At 49.6% G+C, this 26,413-nt stretch overlaps 1 protein-coding gene across 1 annotated transcript in view; it reads right to left on the bottom strand.

Annotated features, from left to right (window-relative positions):
- Positions 1-7,271: 7,271 nt before the first annotated feature.
- The window catches only part of ARHGAP39 (Rho GTPase activating protein 39), a gene marked incomplete at its 5' end in the record, with an annotated part of 73,785 nt that continues 54,643 nt past the window's right edge, over positions 7,272-26,413 (bottom strand). The window contains 5 exons of the mRNA XM_083358207.1: positions 7,272-9,870; positions 10,333-10,502; positions 11,497-11,588; positions 13,837-14,036; positions 25,299-25,372. Of these exons, the coding sequence (XP_083214333.1) occupies positions 9,676-9,870; positions 10,333-10,502; positions 11,497-11,588; positions 13,837-14,036; positions 25,299-25,372 (731 nt within the window). The 3' untranslated portion in view covers positions 7,272-9,675. The remainder of the gene's footprint in view (positions 9,871-10,332; positions 10,503-11,496; positions 11,589-13,836; positions 14,037-25,298; positions 25,373-26,413) is intronic.

Consider the following 26,413-nt stretch of genomic DNA (forward strand, 5'->3'; position numbering starts at 1 on the left):
TACTTGCATTTTTGCGTGCTTTCGAACTGCTAGGTTGGCAGAAGCTGGGACGAGTAATAGGTGCTCACTCTGCTACGTGGCACTCGGGATTCGATCCGCCAAACTGCCGACCTTCTGATCGACAAGCTCAGCATCCTAACCCACTGAGCCACCGCGTCCCTTTTGTTAATTAATTTAATGTGGATTAAATGAGAGGCAGAAGGGACTTGTATAAAGACTTAAGAGAGAAATTGCAATAAGATCGGAACTATAATCTGCGAAGGTCAGAGGTCATTCCTACGTTTTTTAAATTGGAGGGGGTTTTTTCACTCTTTTTTTTAATTGCTTGGACTCTTTTTTCCTCTTTCCTGTTTTTCTTTTGATTTGGCTTCTGTTCTATGGGGAAAAAATCTTCATAAAACATAAATTTTAAAAAAACAACAACAACTGAATCCTGTTTGCTGGAGTGGGTGGCCAAGGCTATTTTTCCACCAGCTGCCTCTGACTGATAAAACATTCCACTTACAACTGTAAATTGAGCCCAGAATTAGTCATAAATCAGTAGGGTCATTAAGCAGGTCACCCACCTGATTTTACAAAATGGTTTGCAAGCATTAAACAAACGCAGCAGTCATTAAGTCAATCCATTTTACCCACGGGCTTTTTTTTTCTTTTTTCTTTTGCCAGAAATTGGAAGCAAACACTGGAAACTCACAAAAGACCTCAAAAATCACATCTGTGCTGCAAATCACCATAAAGGTGAACCGACTGTCAAACGCTCCAAATGGGATCGCCTCACTACGCAGGATTCCCAAAGGCGCTTTTTCCAAAAGGCAATTCCACTTTCTTGGGGGATTTTTTCGCACCATTGAAGACGTTTCGCTTGTCATCCAAGAAGCTTCTTCAGTTTTGAACAGACAAAAATGTTCCTTCAGTTCAGTGTACTTTATAAATACTTAGAAAGACCGCAACTGGAATACTGGATCTAATTTTTGCTCACCTCCTTACAAACATGGTTGAGCCTTTGGAAAAAGTTCAGAGAAGAGCAACTAAGATGATCCAAGGCCTGGAGACTAAAACATACAAAGAACGGCTGCGGGACTTGGGTCTGGCTAGTCTAAAGAAAAGAAAGAAACAGGGGTGACATGATAGCGGTATTCCAGTATTTGATGGGCTCCCACAAAAAAGAGGGGGTCAAGTTATTCTCCAAAGCACCAGAGGGCAGGACAAGAAACAATGGATGGAAACTGACCAAAGAGAGGAGCAACCTGGAATTAAGGAGAAACTTCCTGACAGTGAGGACAATCAACCAGTGGAACAGCTGGCCACCAGAAATTGTGGGCGCTCCATCACTGGAGGTTTTCCAATAAGGAGATGACATCCATTTGTCTGAAATGGTCTAGGGCACAGGTCTGCAACCCGCGGCTCCGGAGCCGCATGCGGCTCTTTCAGCCGTCTCCTGTGGCTCCCAGTCCTCTGCCATATGCAGTCCAAAAAAAAAAAGTGGAACTAAAAAAGTTCAACCAATCAATTCAAATATGCAGGGTAGGTACATATCTCGCCTTGGCTCCACTCTTCAGTCCAACCCTGTTCTGCGCATGTGCGCATGTATGCGCATGCACACACATTTTTTGCGGCTCCCAGTTTTTCCTTTTGTGAGGGAACCGGCTCCGCATTGCTCTTTCACTGTTTCAGGCTGCTGACCCCTGGTCTAGGGCAAGGGTGTCAAACTGCTGGCTCCCGGGCCAGACGCATCACGACGAAAACGCACCCACCCCATTGTCGGCAATGGGGAAAAAGTTCCCATACATCGTGCGACGTCACGTGATGTCGCGAGTTTGACATGTCTGGTCTAGGGTCTCCTACCTGAGCAGGAGGTTGGACTAGAAGACCTCCAAGGTCCCTTCCAGCTCTATTCAGATTGAGAAGCGAAACATCTTTAAGGAAACAAACAAAAGTCCAGTTGCCTTTTGAAAAGCACCTTTGGGACGATCATGACTTGGATTGAGAATCTCCATACCCAAGTCCGGCAGCCGTCCTTCGTATGTTTTAGTCTCCAGGCCTTTGATCATCTTAGTGGCTCTTCTCTGAAATTTTTCCAAACTTTTTTTTTGTGGTATGGTGACCAAAATTGGCTGCAGGAAGGCCTGGAGGAACCTTGTCCGTGGGGTCGCGATGGGTCAGACACAATTTCGCAACTAACAACAACAAATTCCAGGTGTGGTCTTACTAGGGCTTTATAAAGCGGTACTAATACTTCGTGTGATCTTGATTCTGTGTTTCTGTTTATACAACCCAGGATTGTATTAGCTTTTTTGGCTGCTGCTGCACGCTTCTGGCTCATAGTCAAGTGATTGGTACGTTAGGCATGGACGCACACTCATAAGTACACTGGGGGGAAAAAATAACCATTGGCTTTAAAATAAAAGTTGCATTAAGAGAGGGATTCGATCAAGATCGCGTGAGGTACTAATACCGCTCTATAAAGCCTTTAGTATTACCACAACAAGAATCCTGCATCCAGTTTTGGTCTCCACTCAGATGTTGGGACTCTAGAAAGAGTGCAGAGAAGAGCAACAAAGATGATCGGGCGACTGCAGGCTAAAACATATGAAGAACGGTTGCAGAAACTGGACTTGGCTAGTCTAGTGAAGAGAAGGACCAGGGGAGACGTGATAGCACGTGAGTTCCAATATTTGAGGGGCTGTCACAGAGAGAGGAGGGGGGGGTCAACCTATTCTCCAAAGCACCTGAAGGCCAGACAAGGAATAACAGATGGAAACTGACCAAGGAGAGAGTCAAGCTAAAAATAAGGAGAAATTTTCTGACAGTGAGAACAATCAACCAATGGAACAGAAGTTGTGGGAGCTTCATCATTGGAGGCTTTCAAGAAGAGACTGGGCTGCCTTCTGTCAGAAATGGTGTAGGGTCTCTTGCTTGGGCGGCGGGGGGGGCGGGTTGGACTAGATGACCCACAAGGTCCCTTCCAACACTGTTATTCTAATTCTAAAAGCAAACCACGTGGGCTGGACAGGGACAGCCAAAGGGCCAGACTGTGGTCCTTTGGCTTGGGGGAGAAAAAAGAGAGGGATCACTGGTGCCATTTCCCAACCAAACCCAAATAAAACCACCCCGAGTGCACTGGCCGGGATGTCCCCATTCCGAAGACCACTTGGCCTTCCTCTAATGACAAGGAATCAGGATCAGAGTGTAGGTCTCCATGGAAAGGAACGAGCTCAGTGATATTAAGGTACTGGTGGATCTCAAAAAGCTTACTTTAAAGTTGTAGGGAAAAAGAGGTCTTACAATACAGCTTAGGGGCAGGGGGGTCTTCAAACTTGGCCCTTTGACGACTTGTGGACTTCAACTCCCACAATTCCTTAGCCAGGCACCTGGCTGAGGAATTCTGGGAGTTGAAGTCCACAAGTCATCAAAGGGCCAAGTTTGAAGACCCCTGGTCTGGATCCAAGTCCGCAGGTTCATCAAAATGGCCGACTGAGGAATTCTGGGAGTTGAAGTCCACCAGTCGTCAAAGGGCCAAGTTTGAAGACCCCTGGTCTGGATCCAAGTCCGCAGGTTCATCAAAATGGCCGACTGAGGAATTCTGGGAGTTGAAGTCCACCAGTCGTCAAAGGGCCAAGTTTGAAGGCCCCTGGTCTGGATCCAAGTCCGCAGGTTCATCAAAATGGCCAACTGAGGAATTCTGGGAGTTGAAGTCCACCAGTCATCAAAGGGCCAAGTTTGAAGACCCCTGGTCTGGATCCAAGTCCGCAGGTTCATCAAAATGGCCGACTGAGGAATTCTGGGAGTTGAAGTCCACCAGTCGTCAAAGGGCCAAGTTTGAAGACCCCTGGCTTAGGACATTCCCAGACTGAAGTGTCCTCTTCTAGTAGAACATTATGGCCTAGACTTGTTCTGCTTCCGGTGATCTGTCTGGCAAGTAGTGACATTCTGCAGTGTGTCCCAACCTTAGCACATTGTAGAGGCGTGCCCCAAAGGTGCTTTTTCAAGAGGCAACAGGACTTGTGTTTTTCCTCAAAGAGCTTTCGTTTCTCATCCAAGCAGCTTCTTCAGCTCTGACTAAAATGGCGGAGAATGGAAGGATTTGCTTTCCTTGCAGTCATCTGATCATTAGTAATCTTTCTGAGAATTATTAAGGCCCCTTTGGAGCCTTCTCGGTGCCCTCAGGCTCACTCGAATAGTGCAAATGGGTGTGGGCCTCCTGGGAACTGCTGATTGTGTTGTAAGCTGGAGATGGGTGGTGTCGTATCCCTCCCCCTTTGTTGAGAGAGGGCTGTTCAATCTTAATGGAGAGGGCCTCTTTGACCCCCCCCCTCTTTCAAACCAGTGGTCCTCCGTGTCCAGGTTGTGGACCCTTCAGAAGAGGGTCTTTCAAAGGCAGGTGGACTGCTCAATCCCGTCCCGATGGGTTTAGTTCTCCTGGGTTGTGCCACGTGCTTGTGAAGCGGCCGTTCTGTTTCTCCAATGTACAGATTTGCAAACGTCTCACTGCGTTGCGCTGCATGTATAACATTGTTTGAAGATGTGTGGATTTCAACGCCACACATCTCCAGGTTGCTAAGGTTGAGGCACGCTCAGTCTCTTAAGGCAGGGTTAAGGGACGTAAAGTGCTTGGTGGACTTCCTTGGTGTGTGTGTGTGTGTTTGCCTTCTTCATTTGCCTACCGTAGGCCATTCAACCATCTAAAAATCAAATTCCCACCAACGGTGGCAGCACAATTTTTTTTCTTTCTTCCCCCCCCCCCCCTGGAAAAAAGGCCAGATCTGTTAGGATGCAAGAGTCTGTGTGTAACCCTTTAATCGTCATCGGAAAGCTTCATTCCCATGAGCAGGAATAAATATATTTCTGGAAGGGGTTGGGTGGGGTGGGGGAAGAGGCAAGAGGCTGGAAAGCAACAACCGAATAAATAAGGAAAAAAAAGAGCATTCTTCTCACGCACAAATAAAGGAAGGTTTGGCATGAATATTTACAACTCGGAACTCCGTTCTGTGGTTAGCCAACGCGTTGCGTCGGTTTTCCTGCGATACCTTTGTAACCACTTGTGACTGAATGCGTATTCCCCACCCCCCCGCCCTCCCAATTCAGCTGGGTTGGGACTGCAATTCCCGTACTCCCCAGCGAGAACACTGGGAATTGCAATCCTAATGCTTCTGGAGGTGGATACCAGATTGGGGGGTGGGAAAAATCTCTTATTATTAGTGTTTCTCAACCTTGGCTGTTTTAAGATGGGTGGACTTCAACTCCCAGAATTCCCCCGCTGGGGAATTCTGGGAGTTGAAGTCTGCCCATCTTAAAGCGAGCAAGGTCGAGAAACACCGCTCTACATAATAAAATCTCTCCAGAAGGTCAGAAATTGTGTTCCTGTTGTTAAGACGAGGTTATGCTCCGTTCATCTGCAATCAGATTGACCTGTGTCTACCCTGCAAATTTCCCCCAAAATTCAGAGCCAGGCCGTTTCTCCAGCATCATTCTTCTGGATTGATCTAACACCCCACCCCCAAAAGCCCCACTTAGATTCCCAAGCAGCTGTTTAAAAAAAAAAGACAGTTTTCCTTCCTGGTTACAAAAAAGGAAAAAAAAAAGGCAACTTGGGCTGCAGTCGAAGACCGTGGGGTGGGGGGAGGAGAAGGGCCCAGGTTTTGCAGAATGGGATCGCTCTCTCGGCGCTGTTGCCGTTTCTCCCCAAACAAATGTAGGGAATCCTCCAGAGTGGTGGGATCCAGCCAGTTCGCACCAGAACCGGTAGCTAAATGTTTTGTTGCCCAGGCCCAGAATGGAATGGAATTCCAGAAGCGGCATCCACGCAGAGAACCGGTTGTTCCCGTATTTGAATCCCACCCACTGATCCTCCAGCCCAAAAAAGATCTGCGGGGGAACCTGGGAGCTTGCTAGGCTGGGGAAAGAGCTCCCGGAGTTGATTGGATGCTTTTCGAGCAGGATCCAGGCTGGAAGACTGGTGGCCCTGATGAAGCAGGCGTGTCCACGTGGCTGTGGCCAATTGTCCTAGACCCCAAATGCCGGCTGAACTATTCTACGTGGTCCCTTTCCACTGTTATGGGAGGACCCATCTTTGTTTGAGTTTGGAATAAATGTTTTCCCTTAAGAGAGAATAGCGATCTGCCTTTGTCCACATCGGGTCTGACCCGTTTGGAGATCCCTCTGGATTCCGGTTTGTTGAGGTGGAGAGCCCCAACATTGATTGCATCAAATCTTGCATTCTGGCCAATCAGCCTGGCCTTGTTCTGGACCGGTCCCACGCTTCCTACTCTCGTGTGTTGACTTCTGACAGTTGCGTCGTTCTCTACCTCCCATGTTTGCTGGGGAAACAACGAACAAGGTGGCAGCCTTGAGTTGGCCAAGCTATGTAGCTCCTCCACACTTTATCCTGCACCGGGATGTGACTTAAGAGTAAATGGTCTGCGCTGGGAATTATCTCAAGATAAGCGAGTTTGAGAATGTGATGTTCTCTCTTTCTTTTAGAAGCAAGTTGCAGGTAAGAGGGCTCTGGTTTGCTGGAATAAAAGGCACTTTCTCTGGAAACCGCAAGCTCCTCCAAGAACTGCTTAGCACCCAAGGGTGACTGGGATCCTCCTCCTCCTCCTCCAATTGGCCAGGAGCGGCCGATAACCCCTATGGGCACCCTTGCGTCCTTCTCTAGAAGCACTGAAAGAGGCTAGAAACCACCTCAGCTGCCGTAAGTCAGGTGTAGAACACTAGTTGTGGCTAACACCGTTCCAAGAAGTGGGCCTGCCTTAGTTGGCCTTGCTACAAGAAGTGTATCCAACTCAACAGGCCATCATCCTGGCCTTTGCTCACGTGGAGAGAGAGAGAGAGAGGGCCTTAAAGCTGATATGGGTCCAAAGCACTGTAGGACAGGGGTCCTCAACCGTGGCCACTTTAAGACTTGTGGACTTCAACTCCCAGAATTCCTCAGCCAGCTGTTTCACCCCACACAAATGTAGGGAATCCTCCAGTGGTGGGATCCAGCCAGTTCGTGTTCTGTACCAGCCTGCTACCGGCCCTGCAGAAAAGGCAGGGACAACCCCTTTACAAACGGCAAGAGGCTGGAATTAAGCCTGCCAAATTTATTAACATAAAACAGAGCAAAACAAGACACCAACCATGAAGCAGGAGCTATGAAACAGGAACTATTCAAGCGGTTGCCTTCAGCAAACCAACCCTCCCACGCATTCCCCTTTTAAACAATTCAGGGCGTGGCTTCTCTCTGCCTCCTTCCGAGGAGCCCCATTGCCTTCCTCTGTTTACTCCTGATTGACTGCCTCCTGCGTCGGGCGTCCTTGAACAGGGCCAGCTGTGGGTCATCTTCATCCACGCTGTCAGGCTCACACAGCTGGGTCTCCGTCGTGACCAGGTGGGAGGGGCCTGGCTGAGGGCTCTCATCAGCAAGCTCTCCAACCCCCTCAGCAAGCTCTTTAACACCCCCCTCCTCCTCTGAGTCATCCGACCCAACTGCCGAACCCACAGGCTGACCCTGAATCACAACAGTTCGCACCAGAACCGGTAGCTAAATCTTTTGTTGCACAGGCCCAGAATGGAATGGAATTCCAGAAGCTGGCTGAGGAATTCTGGGAGTTGAAGTCCACAAGTCTTAAAGTGGCCACGGCTGAGGACCCCTGCTGTAGGATACAGGTGGGCGAGAGAGAGGTGGTGGGACAGAAGACCTGCTGTGTGTCAGAACTCACTAACCCTTGTAGGCCAGAATCACGGTTAGAGTCCAAGATGTTCTCCGCCAACTGTCCCATCCAGGACCACCCAGGTTCTCTTCCATCGTGCCTATCCCTTTTCTGGTTCTCTACACACATGTGCACGGACGCGCGAGAAAAACGGTCCAGTTCCTGGACCTAGGTCGCGATGGAAGCTCTGTTCCTACAATCCCAGAGAGACATCTCCTCAACCTTGGGAAGGGTTGGGTGGAAAAACGAAGGCCCACCTGTTTCCGCTTCCTGATTCTTCTTTCGTTTCAGGTGACTTGAGAGTTTGGCTTTGCTCCTCGGAAAGAAATCGGAGTTCAACAGGGGACCTTGAGAAATAAAAAGAGGTAGAAGGGCCACGCCCGCGCCTTTCCAAGAAAGGATGGGCAGACCCACCTCCCACGTTCGTAGATCGCGATAAACAGGCTCAAATTTCGTCTGGATGAAGCATTTCGTAGCTCTTGCCTTCCACCCCACAATCCCTACCTCTAAATGCCTTTTTTTTGCCCCTGAAGGATGTGCAAGATGGGGACTACCGGCTCTGGATAGAGAATGTTTTATTTCCATTACTACCGCTGACCTCCTTCCATTTCTGGCCTAGGAAAGAGAGCTTAGAACTTCCTTTTTGTTTGGGGGGGGTGTGCAGAAAATAATCTGGAGCCCTGGTGGAGAATGCCCCAGATCTAGCCAAAATCTTATCACTTAAGGTGCCGTAAGGAATTGGGTTTGTGCACAGCTTCTTCCGGGAACCCGAACGGGACCTTCTCTTAACACCAAAGCGCCGAGTGCAGGAACGGGTGTTGAGACGAGGGTGGGTGGGAATGGGGGAAGCTCCGGAGTTGGGGCACCCCCACTTCTTGTCCCACCCCCCACCCACCCACTCAACTGGGGGAGCTGCGAGGGTCAAGGAGGGCCTGGTCACCTTTGCACACGTACGCGCACACCCCCACACACCCCCTTAAGGAGTGGGGTGGGTGGGTGGGTAAAAGAAAGTGCGCCGGTTCTGCATCGCGGCGTTTAAAACTCGGGTATCCCGCTTCCGTTTCAAGGCTGGCATCCCCCAGGCCTTCTGTGGGACCACTGAGATGTAGAGATTGGGGGGGAGGGGTGCATGGCTTGCTCTGCCCCCCCCCCTTTTGGCAGTGACTGTGCTGCAACAAGGAAGGAAAAAAGAAAAGGGCCCTTTTTTTTCTTCTTCTTCCCCAAATCTTAAAAAAAGCCTGCAGGTGTTTTAAGCCTCGCCAACCAGCTGTTCTGTGCCTTCCAGAGGTGCCACTGCCCCCCCCCCACTTAGAGTTCTCAATGGTCAATCTGATGGCACCTTTCTCCCCCCGCCACTTCCACGGAAGCAGCCAGACCCACGGAGAGGCAATCCACTTTCCCTGCAACGCCAGCCTTTGCGATCTGCATCCTCTCGCCGTTCGTTCCCTCCCGCCCTTCCGGCTGCCATCTTGGATCTTCGCCATCCCCCACACACACACACCATCGACCCACTCACAACGTTCCCTCAGCTGCCTGAACCAGGGAGTGAGCCCCCGTTTTCCACGAGACGAGACTTCATTTTGAGGAGAGGCGGGAGGGGGTGAACAGGCTTCTGCCCCCTTCCACCAGAGTCCGCAGTTTCTCCCCGAACGCTGTCGGATTGTCCATTTACGTAGACGTACCGGATGGACGTCCTGGCCGGGAGGTGTCCACAAAGGGGACTGCTAAGAGGCAGCCTCGTTTTGTCCACAGCACAGCACAGCCCCCCCAACCCCACCACCCGCCCCTCAAAGGGGTTCCTGGGCGATGTCAGATGCCCAGGTTGGCATTAGCCGAGATGGTAAAGTCAGCTTTCCCTTCAGTTGTTTAACCAGGTGGCATCTCCGTGCTGCCGTTGAAACTCTGGGATACGGGAAAAGATCCGGGGTGGGGGTGGGGTGATGGGGGTTCCAACTGCGGTCCGATCCTGTTGGCACAGGGGCTATAGCACGCCCTCCATGAAGCCCGTGTCCAGGTGCTGGATGAGTACCCGGATAAAAGACATTTCTTTGCGGGTGTTTTCAAAAATAATCCGCGGGTCGTCCGACTGGCAACGCAGGCAGTTGGGGGCCATCACCATGGCGAGGTTGTTGACGTCCATCTTGGTGATGGCCACGTTGCCCGGCTGCACAAACACCTGAGGAGGGAGAAGAAAGGAAGAGGTGTGTTACTCTGTAGGCCACAACACACAGCTGATAAAACTCGCGATATTTACGAAAAGCCTTGTTCTCGTAAGCTTTAACTGGACAAATCGGTGCGCCGTAGAGCAGGTTGTTCCACTGGTTAATTGTTCTAACTGTCAGGAAGTTTCTCCTTAATTCCAGGTTGCTTCTCTCCTTGATGAGTTTCCATGATCCATTGCTTCTTGTCCTGCCTTCAGGTGCTTTGGAGAAGAGCTTGACTCCCTCTTCTTTGGGGCAGCCCCCTGAGATATTGGAAGACTGCTATCATGTCCCCCCTCGTCCTTCTCTTCATTAAACTGGACATACCCAATTCCAGCCACCGTTTCTCGTATGTTTTAGCCTCCCGTCCCCTGATCGTCTTTGGTCAACGGGACATGCCCCCCACCCCAGCAGGCTGGACTCTGGATCTGCCTTACCTGGAGGAAGCGGATGAGGTAGCAAAGCACCATCTTATTGATCCTCGGCAAGGAGTGGACGACGGCGATGGCAGCTTCAGGATTCTCGTAGTGGGTGATGCACTGCTCGTAAAAATCGTGGGGGATCAGAGGCTCCTCGAGTTCACGATACCAGAGCTTCAACAAGGAGGCTGCGAGGAGAAAAGGAGGTCGCAGAAGATTAAATCAGAAAATTTTTCCTTCTGGGTCTAATGGGAAAAAAGAGGGGAGCGGGGGGGGGGGAATAATTTGAAACTCTGATGTGCAATTATTGGCTCAAATTATGCCAGTTAAAAGGGACCCAGTGCTGGCCTTGGCCAAGGAAGTATCTCATTAGTCACTTTTTTTTCTCCCCCCAAGGCTGTTGGAACTTCAAAGAGTCACTAAATGGACCGTCGTAAGTCGAGGACAAACTGGACCATTGTGGGAAAGGAGCAATTTCAGCCAAAAATTGGCAGGAAAAACTCATCGTGTCGCACAATCCAGCCAGCCCCCAGGACGGTGTCCAAAGTTCTCGCCAGGCAGCACCACAGGCAGTCCCCGACTTACGACTGTTCATTTAGTGACCAAGCTTGCAACGGCACTGGAAAAAAGTGACGCATGGCCGTTTTTCACGCTTAACGACCGTCGCAGCATTCCCACCATCACGGGATCAAAATCCCAGCACTTGGCTCGCATTTAAGACGGTCGCGGCGTCCCCGGGGTCACGCGATTTGCCCCTTTGGCGACCTTCTGACCAAGGAAATCCGACGGGGGGGAGCCAGACTCAGCGTGACTAATCCAACCGCTGCAGTGATCCGCTTAACGACCTTGGCAAGGAAGGTCGTAAAACGGAGCAAAACTCACTTAACAACCGTCTCTTGAGCCTACGGTAATTTGGGGCTCAACCACGGCCGTTAAGCTGAGCGATGACCTACGTCAGGAAAAAAAAAAGCACATTAACCAATATTTCCCGCCCGTATTACCTGCAGGGCATATTTAATCAATTTAGCAATTAAATAAGCTTGCCAAAGGAAGGGGGGGGAAATCGTTCCCCTTATTCAAGGGAGTCAAAATCCCCCCAAAACGGCTTCTCCATCCCTGCCCAGGGGCAGATCCTGCTGGAGGAGGAGAAAGACCAAGAGGTCCCACGGCTGTGGCCCTCACCAGGAACGTGGGGGTCTTCTAAGCCAGTGGGGATTTTCCACTGGTCCACCTGCAGTTTGAGGGCGTTGACTTCGTCGATGTCTCCAGGAACTCTGCGGAAGACAAGCAAGGGAATTCCTCAGAGAAATGAAGACGCGTCGGGCCAACGTCTAACTTCTCCTAACAAGGAAGACACCCCAGCTGGTCTTCTTCACACACCCTGCGTCCCGCTGTGCCAAGAGAGAGGTGGGCTTCACTGCGTTAGAGTGGAGTGGAGTGGAATATGGAGTGGAATGGAAGGGAATGGAACAGAACAGAATAAGAATATGGAAAGAATAGAATAGAATAGAATAGAATAGAATAGAATAGAATAGAATAGAATAGAATAGAATAGAATAGAATAGAATAGAATAGAATAGAATAATAGAATAGAAGAGAAGAGAAGAGAAGAGAAGAGAATAGAATAGAATAGAATAGAATAGAATAGTAGAAGAGAATAGAATAGAATAGAATAGAATAGAATAGAATAGAATAGAATAGAATAGAATAGAATAGAATAATAGAAGAGAATAGAATAGAATAGAATAGAATAGAATAGAATAGAATAGAATAGAATAGAATAGAATAGAATAGAATAGAATAGAAATATGGAATAAATAGAATAGAACAGAACAGAACAGAACAGAATAGAATGGAACGGAACAGAATAAGAATATGGAATAAATAGAATAGAATAGAACAGAACAGAATAGAAAATACGGAATGGAATGAAATAGAAATAGAAAGAATAGAATAGAATAGAATAGAACAGAATAGAACAGAAGAGAAGAGAAGAGAAGAGAAGAGAAGAGAAGAGAAGAGAAGAGAAGAGAAGAGAAGAGAAGAGAAGAGAAGAGAATATATAGATTAGAATGGAATGGAATAGAATAGAATAGAATAGAATAGAATAGAATAGAATAGAATAGAATAGAATAGAATAGAATAGAATAGAATAGAATAGAATAGAATAGAATAGAATAGAATCTGGAAGAGACCTTGGAGGTCTTCTAGTCCACCCGCGTGCTCAGGCAGGAGAACCTAGACCACCTCAGATAAGGGACTGTCTGCATCTAAGGGCTTCAGGTGTGGGAGTGTCAAGTGAGGGTCTTGTGATGAGTCAGGTGTGATCCCAAAGACACGTTGACCCACAAGCAGCCTACAAACCCCTCAGAATCCAAATCGATCGCACAGCCAACCGGAGACGGCACCGGTCCTCAACCAACCCACGCAAGCCCCCTGTACCCCCCCCCGAGCAGTTCAGCTCCCCAAAACCCTGCCCTGACGTAACCACAAGAGCCACCACCAGCTTCTCACTGATGACTCAGCCCTGATCCCAATAATTCACCCCACCACCCACCCCCAGCTGCAGTAACGTCCCCATCACAAGACCCATCAGAAGCCTCTCTCCTGATGAACCATCACAAGACCCCCATTCGACACCCCCACACACACCTGAAGCCCTTCTATGCAGAAGAACACCAACCCCCACAGCCCCTAAAGACCACTGAAGGGGTCACCCAGCCTGGTAGTGAGACGTTCGGAAAGCCACCCACAAACGCGGAGCATGAACTTCCACCCTTGTCCTCCGACCGAGAGACTAATCATCATCACCATCATCATCATCTTACATTTTAAGGAGATACCTGGTTGATACCTAGGATGCTGGCAGCAACCCGTGTCAAACATTAGCGCCAGTCAATTTGAGTGTTCAGTTGACTAAGTTTCATGTTTTATGAATAAAAGTTTAATAATAATAATAATAATAATAATAATAATAATAATAATAATAATAATAATAATAATAATAATAATAATAATATCACTGTACCAGGAGTTGCCAGAGTCAAAGAAAAAGAACTGGAAAAAATTACGAAATACCGTGACCTGGCAATCTAAACGGCATGATTATGGATGAAACATGTAACAGTGATACCCATTGTCATCGGGGCGCTGGCAACAATGTCCAAAAATTTTGCAAAATACATCAAGAAATTGCAGCTTCCTGCAATAACTCCAGCAATGCTACAAAAAAAACAAAACAACTGCGCTACTCGGAACATCTTACATTTTAAGGAGATGCCCGGTTGATACCTAGGATGCTGGCAGCAGCCCGTGTCAACCATTAGCGCCAGTCAATTTGAGTGTGCAGTTGACTGAGGTTCATGTTTTATGAATAAAAGTTACATAATAATAAGAAGAAGAATAAGAATAAGAATAAGAATAATAATAAACTGGAGTAAAGTATTACGATTGAAAGAAAAGAGGCGGAAGAAATGTAAAAGAGTCCGGCCTGCACCCACAGCCCATCCAGGGGCCAATTACCTGAAGATGCCTTCGGTCTGGTCCCCGTTGAGTGCCAGGACCTCTTCAGACAGCCGGGTTTGCACCCACGGCAGCTGGCTGTCCGGGTACCTCTCCTTCTGCATGTTCATGATTTCTTGCAGGGAGCTTCCAAACATGGATGGGTTGAAGACGGCGTTCTTGGCATGACGGATCTCTTCGATGTTCGGCTTCTTCAGGCCCTGCAAGGTAGGACAAGTGCAGAATGAATTCTGTACCAGCCTACTACCGGCCCTGCAGATAAGGCAGGGACAACCCCTTTACAAGAAGGCAAGAGGCTGGAACTAAGCCTGCCAAATTTATGGACACAAAAGCAAACAGAGCAAAAACAAGACACAAACCATGAAACAGGAGCTTTTCAAGCGGTTGCCTTCAGCAAACCAACCCTCCCACGCATTCCCCTTTTAAACAGTTCAGGGCGTGGCTTCTCTCTGCCTCCTTCTGAGGAGCCCCATTGCCTTCCTCTGTTTACTCCTGATTGACTGCCTCCTGCGTCGGGCGTCCTTGAACAGGGCCAGCTGTGGGTCATCTTCATCCACGCTGTCAGGCTCACACAGCTGGGTCTCCGTGGTGACCAAGTGGGAGGGGCCTGGCTGAGGGCTCTCATCAGCAAGATCTTCAACCCCCTCAGCAAGCTCTCCAACACCCCCCTCCTCCTCCTCTGAATCGTCCGACCCAACTGCCGAACCTACAGGCTGACCCTGAATCACAACAGGGATGTCCCCAAGCTCAGGTGGGATGGATCTCCCAGGATCTGGAGCACAGTCACTGGCAACGCCGACACCAACACCGTTTCCCCCCACCCCACCCAAGGAGCTGATGAACTAGATTTCCAAAGTGGGAGGACCGACGACAGAAAGAGGGATCGGGATGCGTTCAGAAGACGTATGCGTTTGTTGTACGGATTGAGTCCCTCCAGGACAAAATTGGTTTCCTGCATTTTTCCAGCTCTGAAGCAACCATCTTTTAAGGGTAGTAGGTCAGAACCGCCAACAACATATTAAAGGAGAGCTATAAATGTTCCGAGTTCTAGTTGGGTTGGGTTCAGTTGGAACAGCTTGCCACCAGAAGTTGCGAGTGCTCCAACTCTGGAAGCTTTTAAGAAGAGACTGGGCAGCCATTTGGTACAAAGTTTCCCCTCTGAGCAGGGGGTTGGACTAGAAGACCTCCAAGGTCCCTTCCAACATTGTCATCATCATCATCATCATGTTGTTGTTGTTATTATTTCTTTTCCCAATGGAAAGGGCTCTACCTAACATCTGCATCCTTCACTTCGAACCCATGCCAACGTTTGGGACTCAAAAAACGGCTTAGTATTTGTGAAGCCTGTTTTGTGTTTTTGTGCTTCCCAGTTTGAAACAGGTTTAAGAGGAAATCCCAAAGGGGCCTTTTTCCCAGGAGGCAACTGGAACTTCTTGTTTTTCTTCCGAAGACCTTTCGCTTCTCATCCTAGAAGCTTCTTCAGCTCTGACCGAGTGGTGCTGAATGGGAGGATTTATACTCCTTGCAGACAGCCGGTCATTTGCTTCCTTTTGGAGAGTCGTTGAGGCCACTTGGAGGTTTACCTGTGTCCTCCAGGTCACCTGAGTGGGGCAAATGGGTGTGTGGAGCCTTCTCGGAACCGCTGAAAGGGCTGTGTGGTAGACTGGAGATAGAGGATGCTGTATCTCTCCCCCTTTGTTGAGGGAGGGGCGTTCAATTTTGACCTAGATGGCCTCTTTGACCCCTCTTTCCAACCAGCGGTCCTCTCTGTCCAAAATGTGGACTTTGCTGTCTTCAAAACAGTGGCCTTAGTCTTTTCAATGCAGATGGACTGCTGACTCTTGTCCTGACGGGTTCGTTCTCCTATTCTTGTGCCACGCCAGTCAGAGCTGAAGAAGCTTCTCAGATGAGAAACGAAACGTCTTCAAAGAAAAACAAAGGAAGTCCAGTTACCTCCTGAAAAAAAAAGCACCTTTGGGGTAACTGGCGTGCCTGGCTGAGGAAATCTGGGAGTTGAAGTCCACCCGTCATAAAAGGTTCCCATTAATTGTGGACTGTCTTCTATCTGCCTGGCCTGAGAGCGGGGTGGGGGGAGGCAAGGAATGCTATGGGTCCCCTCTCCGAAGGAGATCCGTTCAGTGGGATCCAGAAGAAGGGCCTTCTCCGTGGTGGGTCCCTCTCTGTGCAACAACATTTCTGCAGAGATCAAGTTGGTCCCCACCTTGACCCTCCTTTCCCAAGGTCCTAAAGGTCCTGGTCCGACCAACGGTGGGAGGAAGCCCATCAAGTGGTTTCTTTGATTAATTGCTGTCGTCACGGTGGCGAGGAGCTATTGCTATTTATCACTTGATATTAGATTATTATTTTTTTTAATCTTTGTCAAGCCACCTGGAGTCCTAGACTAGAGAGCAAGGTTTTGTTTTCTTAAATCCCATTTATATCCCGCCCTTCTCCGAAGACTCAGGGCGGCTTACAAGCTTAGCAGTAGCCTTCATTCTATGTATATGCCTGCTTATTAGGGCTTTCACACACACACCCAAGCGGCATTATTACAAAGTCAGCTTAATTGCCCCCAACAATCTGGGTCCTCATTTTACCTACCTGGGAAGGATGGAAGGCTGAGTCAACCTTGTGCCTGGTGGGACTCGAACCTGCGCTAATTGCAGGCAGCTGGTGTTACTTAAGGAGGCATTAGCCCACTGCTCCACCAAGGCTTTTATGAGTTGAGCGGCTACATAAATTTTCTTAAACAAACCAGCAAACATTGTGACCAGCCCATAAGGGCGTCTTCAGAAACCAGGATCCAACCAGGATCCAAGCCTCAAACCATCATGTTACTTGCTAACTTTTAAGCCTGGTAGATCTCTCTGGGGGTGGAATCAAGGAGAGGGCAAAGCTGTCCTGTTCCAGCCCACGACCGGCCCTGTTTGTGTGTCAGGGACAACCCCTTTTTCATTTTAACAATCAATAGGCTGGGGAAAAAAACCCAACCCAAATTTATTTACAGTTCCAAATAATAAACTCTTTCAAACAAAAAAAGCAGCAGAATATTTTCTTCAACCAAAAATACATGATTCTAAACATCCAACAAGAGTCAACAAACAAGAGTCAAACAGATTAGCAAGAACAGACCAGGATTCCCTTAGAATGTCTCCGAACGGTTGCCTTCAGCAACCAGCACCACCCACACCTTCCCCTTTTATTATCTGTCCCAAGGCTTGGCTTCTCACTGCCTTCTCCTCCTCTCACTGAGTTGCCTCATTGATTTTTCTCTGCTCTGCTTGGCTGGATTGCCTTCTGCTTCTAGCGTCTCTGAACAGATTCAGCTGTGACTCCTCTGAGTCCAACACCTCGTGCTCACATAGCTGGGCCTCATGAGGAACATGACTGGAGGGGCCAGGCTGAGAGTCCTGCAGTGCATCAGAGCCTCCCTCCGACACCGAAGGCTCTCCAAACCCTTCCTCCTCCTCCTCCTCCTCAGATTCCTCGGACTCAGCTGCTGGGAGCACAGGCTGACACTGAATCACAACAAAAGCATTCTGTACCGCAATCCAGATGTTGGCCACAGAGAGGCAGCCTGACTCCAGCAAGGAGGCCGAAGGCGATGACCACAAGGCTTAAGAAGGGGCTGCAGCCCCCAAGGGCAAAGGGCAGCCCCATCTGCTGGGGAAACACCCAGGATTGTCATATTGTGCTTCAGCGTGACTTTGGTGGAGAACGGCCGAGCCGCCCGTCGGCTGGGAAGCAGCCCGTTAACCAGAGGTCACCTTCCACATCAGAAGGTCATCGGCTCAAATGAACAGGAGATAAAAGCTGGAGGAGAAGATTGAAGGGAAGATAGTTTAAGAAGAGGAAAAGGCTTGTCAATCCTCCTGATGGATTGACAGGGAACAATTCCAAGAAGCCAGAACTTTCTGCATTGGCTCTGTTCTCCCTCTAGTCCAGAGGTCCTCAACCTGTGGGCTGCGGTCCACTACCAGGCCATGGCCTATTGGCCACCGCCACATCAGTGGCTGGCCAGTGTGCACGTGCGCTCACACACCCCACACCACTTGTGCCAGCGGCAGCTGAGGCCCAAGCCTCGCATCGGTGCTAGCCGAGGCGCGAACTGTGCGCTGGTGCTAGCGCAGCTACGAGGTTGCAAGCCATGCACCGGCGCTAGCCAAGGTGCGAGCTGTGTGCTGGTGCCAGCTGAGCTGCGCGCTGCACACCAGCAACCTCATTTGTGGAGCGCGCATCATGGCCCCGTTCACGTGCATGCAGCCACATTTGCATGTGTGTGCGCGCATGAAGGGGCCTGCCCCTCGCTTTCCCACTGCGCCACCAGAAAGGTTGGAGTCCCCTGCTCTAGTCCTTGGTCCTCCTCTCTCCAGGACTATCGTTGTGGTCACCTGCATTAAACCACCTTTCAAGCAGATCTTGGTGCCCAGGACTCCTTTGCTTGTATGAACTGGGTAAACTTGTGAACAAAGATAAATCTATGGGTCCCAGGATAATGTTGCAGGATCCAATCTTGGTTAGACACCGGGATCAGAGGTTTAGTCTTCCGAGCTTTTGGATTCGGTGCTGGAGCCCATCTTCAGGACACGTCTGTCTCTCTCTCTCTCTCTCTCTCTCTCTCTCTCCAGAAAATGTGCAGTGGGGTGTTCTACTCGTGGTTGCTGGTTGTGTGTAGCTTTTTGATGTTAATTAGGGTCTTGATGGGCAGCTATTAAGTTGTTAGCTCTTGTTTTCTTGTGCCACCAAGCCCCCAGCTGCTAAACACCTGGTAGGCTGGTGATAAAACAGCACTCCTATTGACTGACAAAGGCTCATTTCCGGTCGTCAACACACTAATTACCAACTAAAAGCCATGCACAACCAGGCACCTGTAAACAAAATGTGAATGCAATGCGTAGAACAGCCCCGTGCGCATACTGTATTCTGGAGAGAGAAATTCCCTGAAGATGGGCTAAAGCAGGGGTGGGGAAATATGGCTCCTTTAGGACCTTAGACTTCAACTCCCACAATTCTGGGAGTTGAAGGCCACAGGTCCATGCCGGCTCAGGAATTCTGGGAGTTGAAGTCCACAGGTCCATGCCGGCTCAGGAAATCTGGGAGCTGAAGTCCACAGGTTCATGCCGGCTCAGGAATTCTGGGAGCTGAAGTCCAGAGGTCCATGCCGGCTCAGGAATTCTGGGAGCTGAAGGCCACAGGTCCATGCCGGCTCAGGAATTCTGGGAGCTGAAGTCCACAGGTCCATGCCGGCTCAGGAATTCTGGGAGCTGAAGTCCAGAGGTCCATGCCGGCTCAGGAATTCTGGGAGCTGAAGTCCAGAGGTCCATGCCGGCTCAGGAATTCTGGGAGCTGAAGGCCACAGGTCCATGCCGGCTCAGGAATTCTGGGAGCTGAAGTCCAGAGGTCCATGCCGGTTCAGGAATTTGGGGAGTTGAAGTCCAGAGGTCCATGCCGGCTCAGGAATTCTGGGAGTTGAAGTCCAGAGGTCCATCCCGGCTCAGGAATTCTGGGAGTTGAAGTTCATAGGTCCTAAAGGGGACGTAGTTCCTCTACCCCTGGACTAAAGCTTGACCCCCCAAAACCTTGGAGGAATGTCTGGTCCAGATGAGCGACTCAGATTGGATCCTGCAACTGGATGAACTATCCAACTTCATGTCTTTGCTTCTCCACTCCAGATGTGGAAGGAAAACGCCAGGCCAGGCCGCCGCCATCCAGGACCTGAGACCCCTCTCAAGTTGAAGCGCACAAACGTGGACCCAACCACAGCATGGAGAACGCCACGGATCCCCTGCCCACACTGAAGGCCCAAATAGGGTCCACCGCTCTAGTCTTTGGTCCTTAAGACTAGAAGCAGAGGGGGCGAGGTCTACCCAGCAGTCCTGTTTCCACGTTTCTCCCGTCACGCGCGCAAGCAGGGCTAGCATACGGGCCTCCCGTCATTAGAACTGCATCCCTTTTCTTTTATTATTAATGCAGAAAAGAGCAGCTTCTTCTGACTTTGTGGTGGCGCCGTTGCTTCGAATCCTTTGCAAGATGCCAGCATCTCATCCCGGCTTCCAACTTCCCCCGATTCTCCGTGCAAAGGGCACCGCTGCTTTTTTCTTTCTTTTTAAAAATGTTTTCAGCTGCAAATGGGATGCGCAGGTAAATCCTCGACTTTCAACATTGCTTAGTGTCTGTTCAAAGTTACAACGGCACCGAAAAGCGTGACTTATGACCGTTTTTCACACTTAGGACTGTACCCTAGTTGGGTCGTGAAACGTCTGCAAGCTCAGAGGGGAGCAAGGGCCCCACAATCTTCCTCCTCCTCCTCCTCCTCCTCCTCCTCTTCACAAACCTCCACTCCCATCTAGCACTGATGATGTTCTCTAGCTGGGTCATGAAACGTCTACAAGAAAACCACCAAGCTCAGAGGGGACCAAGGACCCCACGGTCTTCCTCCTCCTCCTCTTCCTCCTCCTCCTCCTCTCCACAAACCTCCACTCCCATCTAGCACTGATGATGTTCTCTAGTTGGGTCATGAAACGTCTGCAAGAAAAGAACCAAGTTCAGGGACACCGTAGGAGACAGAGAAGGAGAAGATGAGAAGAAGGAGAAGATAGACAAGAGGAGGAGGAGGAGGAGGAGGAAGAGGAGGAGGAGGAGGAGGAGGAGGAGGAGGAGGAGGAGGAGGAGGAGGAGGAGGAGGAGGAAGCCCAGGGCAACATGCCACTTCCCACTAAATGCCAGCTTCCTGTTCTCTTTAATGACTGAAGATCTTCTATCTTCACAAAAGCAGAGAAGGCAGGTGGGGCAGAAAACCTGGTGGGCATCCAGAAGATGCCCACGGGCACAACGTTGCCTATCCCAATAAAGGTCTCCCCCCCCCCAAAAAAAGCGATAGCAATAATACAGGCTGTCCTCGACTTACAACCATTCATTTAGTGACCATTCAAAGTTACAACGGCACAGGGAAAAAGCGACTTAGGACTCTTTTTCCCGCTTTGATGCCTGTGGTCCCGTGATCAAGATTCAGCCGCTCGGCAACCGACTCACATTTGCGACAGTGGCAGGGTCCCGGGGACGGGGTCCCGGGGTCCCCTTCTGCGACCTGCCGGCAAGCTCAACCCTTGGAGAAGCCAGATTCATTTAACAACGGGGTGACGACCTGAAGAACTGCAGTGATTTCCTTGGAAGCCCTCCAGAATGGTTGGCTGCAAAGGGGGCGCCCAATAAAATGAACGAATGAACGAACAAACGAATCGTCGTAAATCGAGAACCACCTATACCAGGGGTAGGCAACCTTGGCTCTTTTATGACTCGTGGACTTCAACTCCCAGAATTCCTGAGCCAACCATGCTGAGGGGAAAGGGAGAGGTTCCCAAGCTGAGCCAGGCTGGCTCAGGAATTCTGGGAGTTGAAGTCCACCAGTCATGAGGGGGCCATAGTTCCCCCATGCTGGCTGAGGAATTCTGGGAGTTGAAGTCCATGAGTCATGAGGGGGCCATAGTTCCCCCATGCTGGCTGAGGAATTCTGGGAGTTGAAGTCCATCAGTCATGAGGGGGCCATAGTTCCCCCATGCTGGCTCAGGAATTCTGGGAGTTGAAGTCCACGAGCCATGAAGGGGCCATAGTTCCCTCATGCTGGCTCAGGAATTCTGGGAGTTGAAGTCCACGAGTCATGAGGGGGCCATAGTTCCCCCATGCTGGCTCAGGAATTCTGGGAGTTGAAGTCCACAAGTCATGAAGGGGCCATAGTTCCCCCATGCTGGCTCAGGAATTCTGGGAGTTGAAGTCCACGAGTCATGAGGGGGCCAAGGTTGCCTACCCCTGACCTATACTACAGAGATTGACTTCACCCAGTCTCTGCAATTTCACTTTCTCAAACCAATCTCCCGTTGAAATTCTGGCCCAACTCGCTCTGAACAATAAATCCCCTTTTCATTCTTTGCTCTGCTTTCTACTTCTTCCCCCTCCCCACCCTCTTTCCTGCCAATTGGGTGGGTGGGTGGGGGAACCCAGGGGGAGATCCTTCTCTGTGGGCGCCCCGGAGCTATGGAATCAGTTACCGGTTGAGCTCCGGATGGCGCCCGATCTTCTTCGCTCCTTTCGTCGCGATCTAAAGACATTCTTATTCGAACAAGCCGGCCTGGCTTGATGGGGGGATTGGTGGGGTTTTTTATTGTTATTTTAATATTTGTATTTACTGTTTTTAGTGGGCATATATTTAATTCCTTTTTTAACTTTTGTAACTTTGTATTTTTTATTCTTGCCCTGTTCACCGCCCTGAGTCCTTCGGGAGAAGGGCGGTATATAAATATTATTAAATAAATAAATAAATAAATAAATAAATAAATAAATAAACAAACCAAGAGCTGCAGCCATTTGTCCTAATGAAAGTGGGGAGTGGGGAGGCAAACCCGGCGAGTCACTGGATGCAGCCGAACCAGCTGGACGCAGAGCGGAGCAACTGGGAAGAGGCGACACAGCTGTGGCAGAACAGATGCCCGGCGTGTGCCCGCCACCCGCGTTTGCTGAGAGTGACGCCAAGGACCGCGTAAATGCCACTGCCCAGATTTCTCCAACGTGGCACATACACGCACGCACGCACGCACGATGGTGGGCTTGCAGGGAGTCAAAAAACAGAAAAGGAACATTATTTAGAAGGAGCAAAGAACGCAGTTCAGCGCCGGACAATCCAAGCAAGAACCTCAGCTGTTATGGCACAGCAATCCAGGAGGGGGGCGGGCTGGGGGAGGGGGAAGTTTCCTACACAAATCCCACTAACGCAAGGGTGGGACGCCCCGGGGTCTTCTGCGCTCAGGCGCAACTCTTCACGGCTGCCCAACCGCCGTGAACAGTGCTGGAGCCCACCGAGACCCTCGGAGGTTCACAGGGGATTCCTTTCAGACAAGCACGATGTGTGTGTTGCCCAGGTTTGTGTGCGTGAGCCTGGACGGATGAATGACAGGCGGGGGCCTTGCCTGGCAGAAGCCTGAAGCAGAGCCTTTTAAGCCTGTCTATCATCATCTGTCTGTCTGTCCACCTGCCTATATGTCTGTCTGTCTATCATCCATCCATCATCTTATCTATCTATCTATCTATCTATCTATCTATCTATCTATCTATCTATCTATCTATCTATCTATCCAACATCTTATCTACCTATCTCTGTACCTAGCTACCTACCCATCCATCCATCCATCCATCCATCCATCCATCCATCCATCCATCCTTTATCTACTTATCTCCATCCATGCATCCATCCATATCTATCTATCTATCTATCTATCTATCTATCTATCTATCTATCTATCTATCTATCTATCTATCATCTCTCTCTCTCTCTCTCTCTCTCTCTCTCTCTATCATCTATCTATCTATCTATCTATCTATCTATCATCTATCTATCCATCCATCCATCCTTATCTACCTCTCTGGACCTAGCTAACTACCTATCCATCCATCCATCCATCCATCCATCCATCCATCCATCCATCCATCCAACATCTTATCTACCTATCTACATACCTAGCTACCCATCCCTCCCTCCCTCATCTGTCTGTCTGTCTACCTACCTATCTATCCAACTTATCTACCTATCTCTATACCTAGCTACCTACCCATCCATCCATCCATCCATCCCTTATCTACCTATCTCCACCCATGCATCCATCCATGCATCCATCCATCCATCCATATCTATCATCTATCTATCTATCTATCTATCTATCTATCTATCTATCTATCTATCTATCTATCTATCTATCTATCTATCTATCTATCTATCATCTATCTATCATCTATCTATCTATCTATCTATCTATCTATCTATCTATCTATCTATCTATCTATCTATCTATCATCAAGCAACCTCAGAGAGCACCAAGGACCCCTCATTTCAACCCTGAGTTGCAAATATTCTCCTTCATTGGTCACTGTCTGTCTGTCTGTCTGTCTGTCTCTCTCTCTCTCTCTCATTTATCTTATACATCTATCTTTCAAAAACACCTACTTCTAAGATATCCTTTCAAAAGCAGACTTGTAGGGAGAATAGAGAGGGTGAATTAGCCCTATATTTCATTTTCTTTGTTGAATTATGGTGAGCCACCCAGAGTCACGGAGCTTTAGGTGGCTTCTAAGTTTTAAAAATTACTATGATGGGTTTAGTCATCTCCTCCTCCTCCTCCTCCCCTCCGCCTCCCCCTCCTCCACAAACCCCACTCCCTTCTAGCACTGATGGTGTTACCCAGTTGGGTTATAAAACGTCTGCAAGAGAAACCCCCCCACAAGGACCCCACAATTCAACCGTGAGCTACAAACATTTTCTTCTATTTGCACTACCTAACTGGGGGGGGGGTCTTTTCTGCTTTCCTTCTCCACCTTCTCGTCGGACGTAGAATTCTGGATGTCCAAGGAGCATCTGCAAGGGGTGGGTCAAAAGTGCCAAGAAGGGGGACACAAGCGGGGAATCAATGCCCAGCCAACCCTTTCGAGGTCTGGCACTGGCCTTTGGGTGGACCCCGAAGAAGACGGCCCTGTTGTTAGACTTGGGGAATCTCTTGAAGGCTTGGAGCTGATGAGATGGTCCTCATCTGGTCCTCTAACACATTCTAAGTTTAATGGTCAATGGCCAATTGCTTTAAAAAAAACAACAACTTTCATTTCCTTTACTGGTTTTTCTTTTATAAGGGTTTTGATTTTTGTCAACCTTGTGAGCTGCCCAGAGGCCACAGGCGTTGAGATGGGTGCTTGTGTATATTGCACAAACGTATTAAAAAAAAAACCCACAATCGCGGGTACGTTTTTGATGGCCTCTTGATTCTGGATTTCTCCGGGTTCCTCTTCAACCTTGAAATCTCCTGCATTATTATGCTCCTTGAGGAAACAAGGGTTGGTAAGCACAATGACACATCTGGACGGGAAGCCCTTGAGGCAACATCTTCACCAACGTTCCCCTGGCACAAGGGCCAAAAGGTTGAGTTGGATGTCTTGGCCCACTTGTTGAGATCCACCCAGGTCAAGATTGGGGAAGCCTTCTGGGGTTAGGCCAGGGGCCTTCAAACTTGGCTGCTTGAAGACTTGTGGACTTCAGCTCCCAACTTGTGGACTTCAGCTCCCAACTTGTGGACTTCAGCTCCCAACTTGTGAACTTCAGCTCCCAACTTGTGGACTTCAACTCCCAACTTGTGGACTTCAGCTCCCAACTTGTGGACTTCAACTCCCAACTTGTGGACTTCAACTCCCAACTTGTGGACTTCAACTCCCAAGTTGTGGACTTCAGCTCCCAACTTGTGGACTTCAACTCCCAGAATTCCCCAGCCAGCAGGTCCACAAGTCTTCAAGCGGCCAAGGCTGAGGACCCCCGGGTTAGGCTTCCAACTCTGACCCAATCGCCCACATGTTCCAGGCTCATGGAGCTACACAACTCCCATCTCCCAAGGCCACCTCAAAGGACAACGCAAAAGAAGGGGAAAGATAGATACCTTCTTGGCGCCCGTCAACGCTGCTTTCTGGAGCTTGCTGTAACAATACTTGGCGTAAGTGCTTACCGCCACGCCTACAAGGGAAAAGGGAGGAAGGAGAGAGAGGAAGAGAAAGAGAAAGAGAGGAAGAGAAAAAAAAAGTCAGAGCAAAGACAATTCACGAGCCGCCACCCCCAGAGGAAGAGGCCAAGAGGAGAGACCCAAGCCGCTGACCGAGAAGAAGCCACGCAACCAGAGAGGGGTCTTGGGTAAGAGGTCCCACGTCCCAAAGGTGCTTCTTCAAGAGGCGATGGGACTTCCTTGTTTTTCTCTGAAGACCTTTCGCTTCTCCTCCGAGAAGCTTCTTCGGCTCCGACGGGATGGTGGGGGAAACGGAAGGATTTAGACTCCTTGCAGAGGGCCGGTCATTTGCATCCTTTTAGAGAGTCGTTGAGGCCACTTGGAGGTTTATCTGTGCCTTCAGGGTCACCTGAGTGGTGCAAATGGGTGTGGAGCCTTCTTGGAACTTTCAAACCAGCGGTCTTCTCTGTCCAGAATGTGGACTTGGAAAAGCCTCCAGGTGGCCTCAACGACTCTCAAAAAGGATGCAAATGACCGGCTGTCCGCAAGGAGTAAAAATCCTTCCGTTTCCCCCACCGTCCCGTCGGAGCTGAAGAAGCTTATCATAGGAGAAGCGAAAGATCTTCAGAGAAAAACAAGCAAGTCCCGTTGCCTCCTGAAAATGCAACCATGGGACAACCGTGACCTGGAGGACAGTAGACAAGAGGTCCTAGGGCAAGCAGAGCTTCTTCCCCTGTCTTGAGCATCTTCCTGACGTCCCTACTCAAGAAGGGCCCCTGGGGGGGGGGGGCTGAGATGCTATTGGGAGAAGGTCCCATCCTAGCAACCTTCTCTGGAGTCCCATCAAGTCAACTCTTGGCCATGTGTCCCTTCCTCCTTCTTCTGCCTGCTCCTCAACGGCCATTAACTTCAGGTCCAGGAGAATGGCGGCCAGCACTCTGGGACCACAAGCAAAGGGATGATTAGCCTTGGACCTCCCAGCCACGAGAGACACCTGCTCCATTGTCCAGTGGTGTACAGGGAGTCCTCAACTTGTGACCACAGTGGAACCCGAC

This window comes from Vipera ursinii (genome assembly GCF_947247035.1).
Source record: "Vipera ursinii genome assembly, chromosome: 3".
Classification (NCBI taxonomy): domain Eukaryota; kingdom Metazoa; phylum Chordata; class Lepidosauria; order Squamata; family Viperidae; genus Vipera; species Vipera ursinii.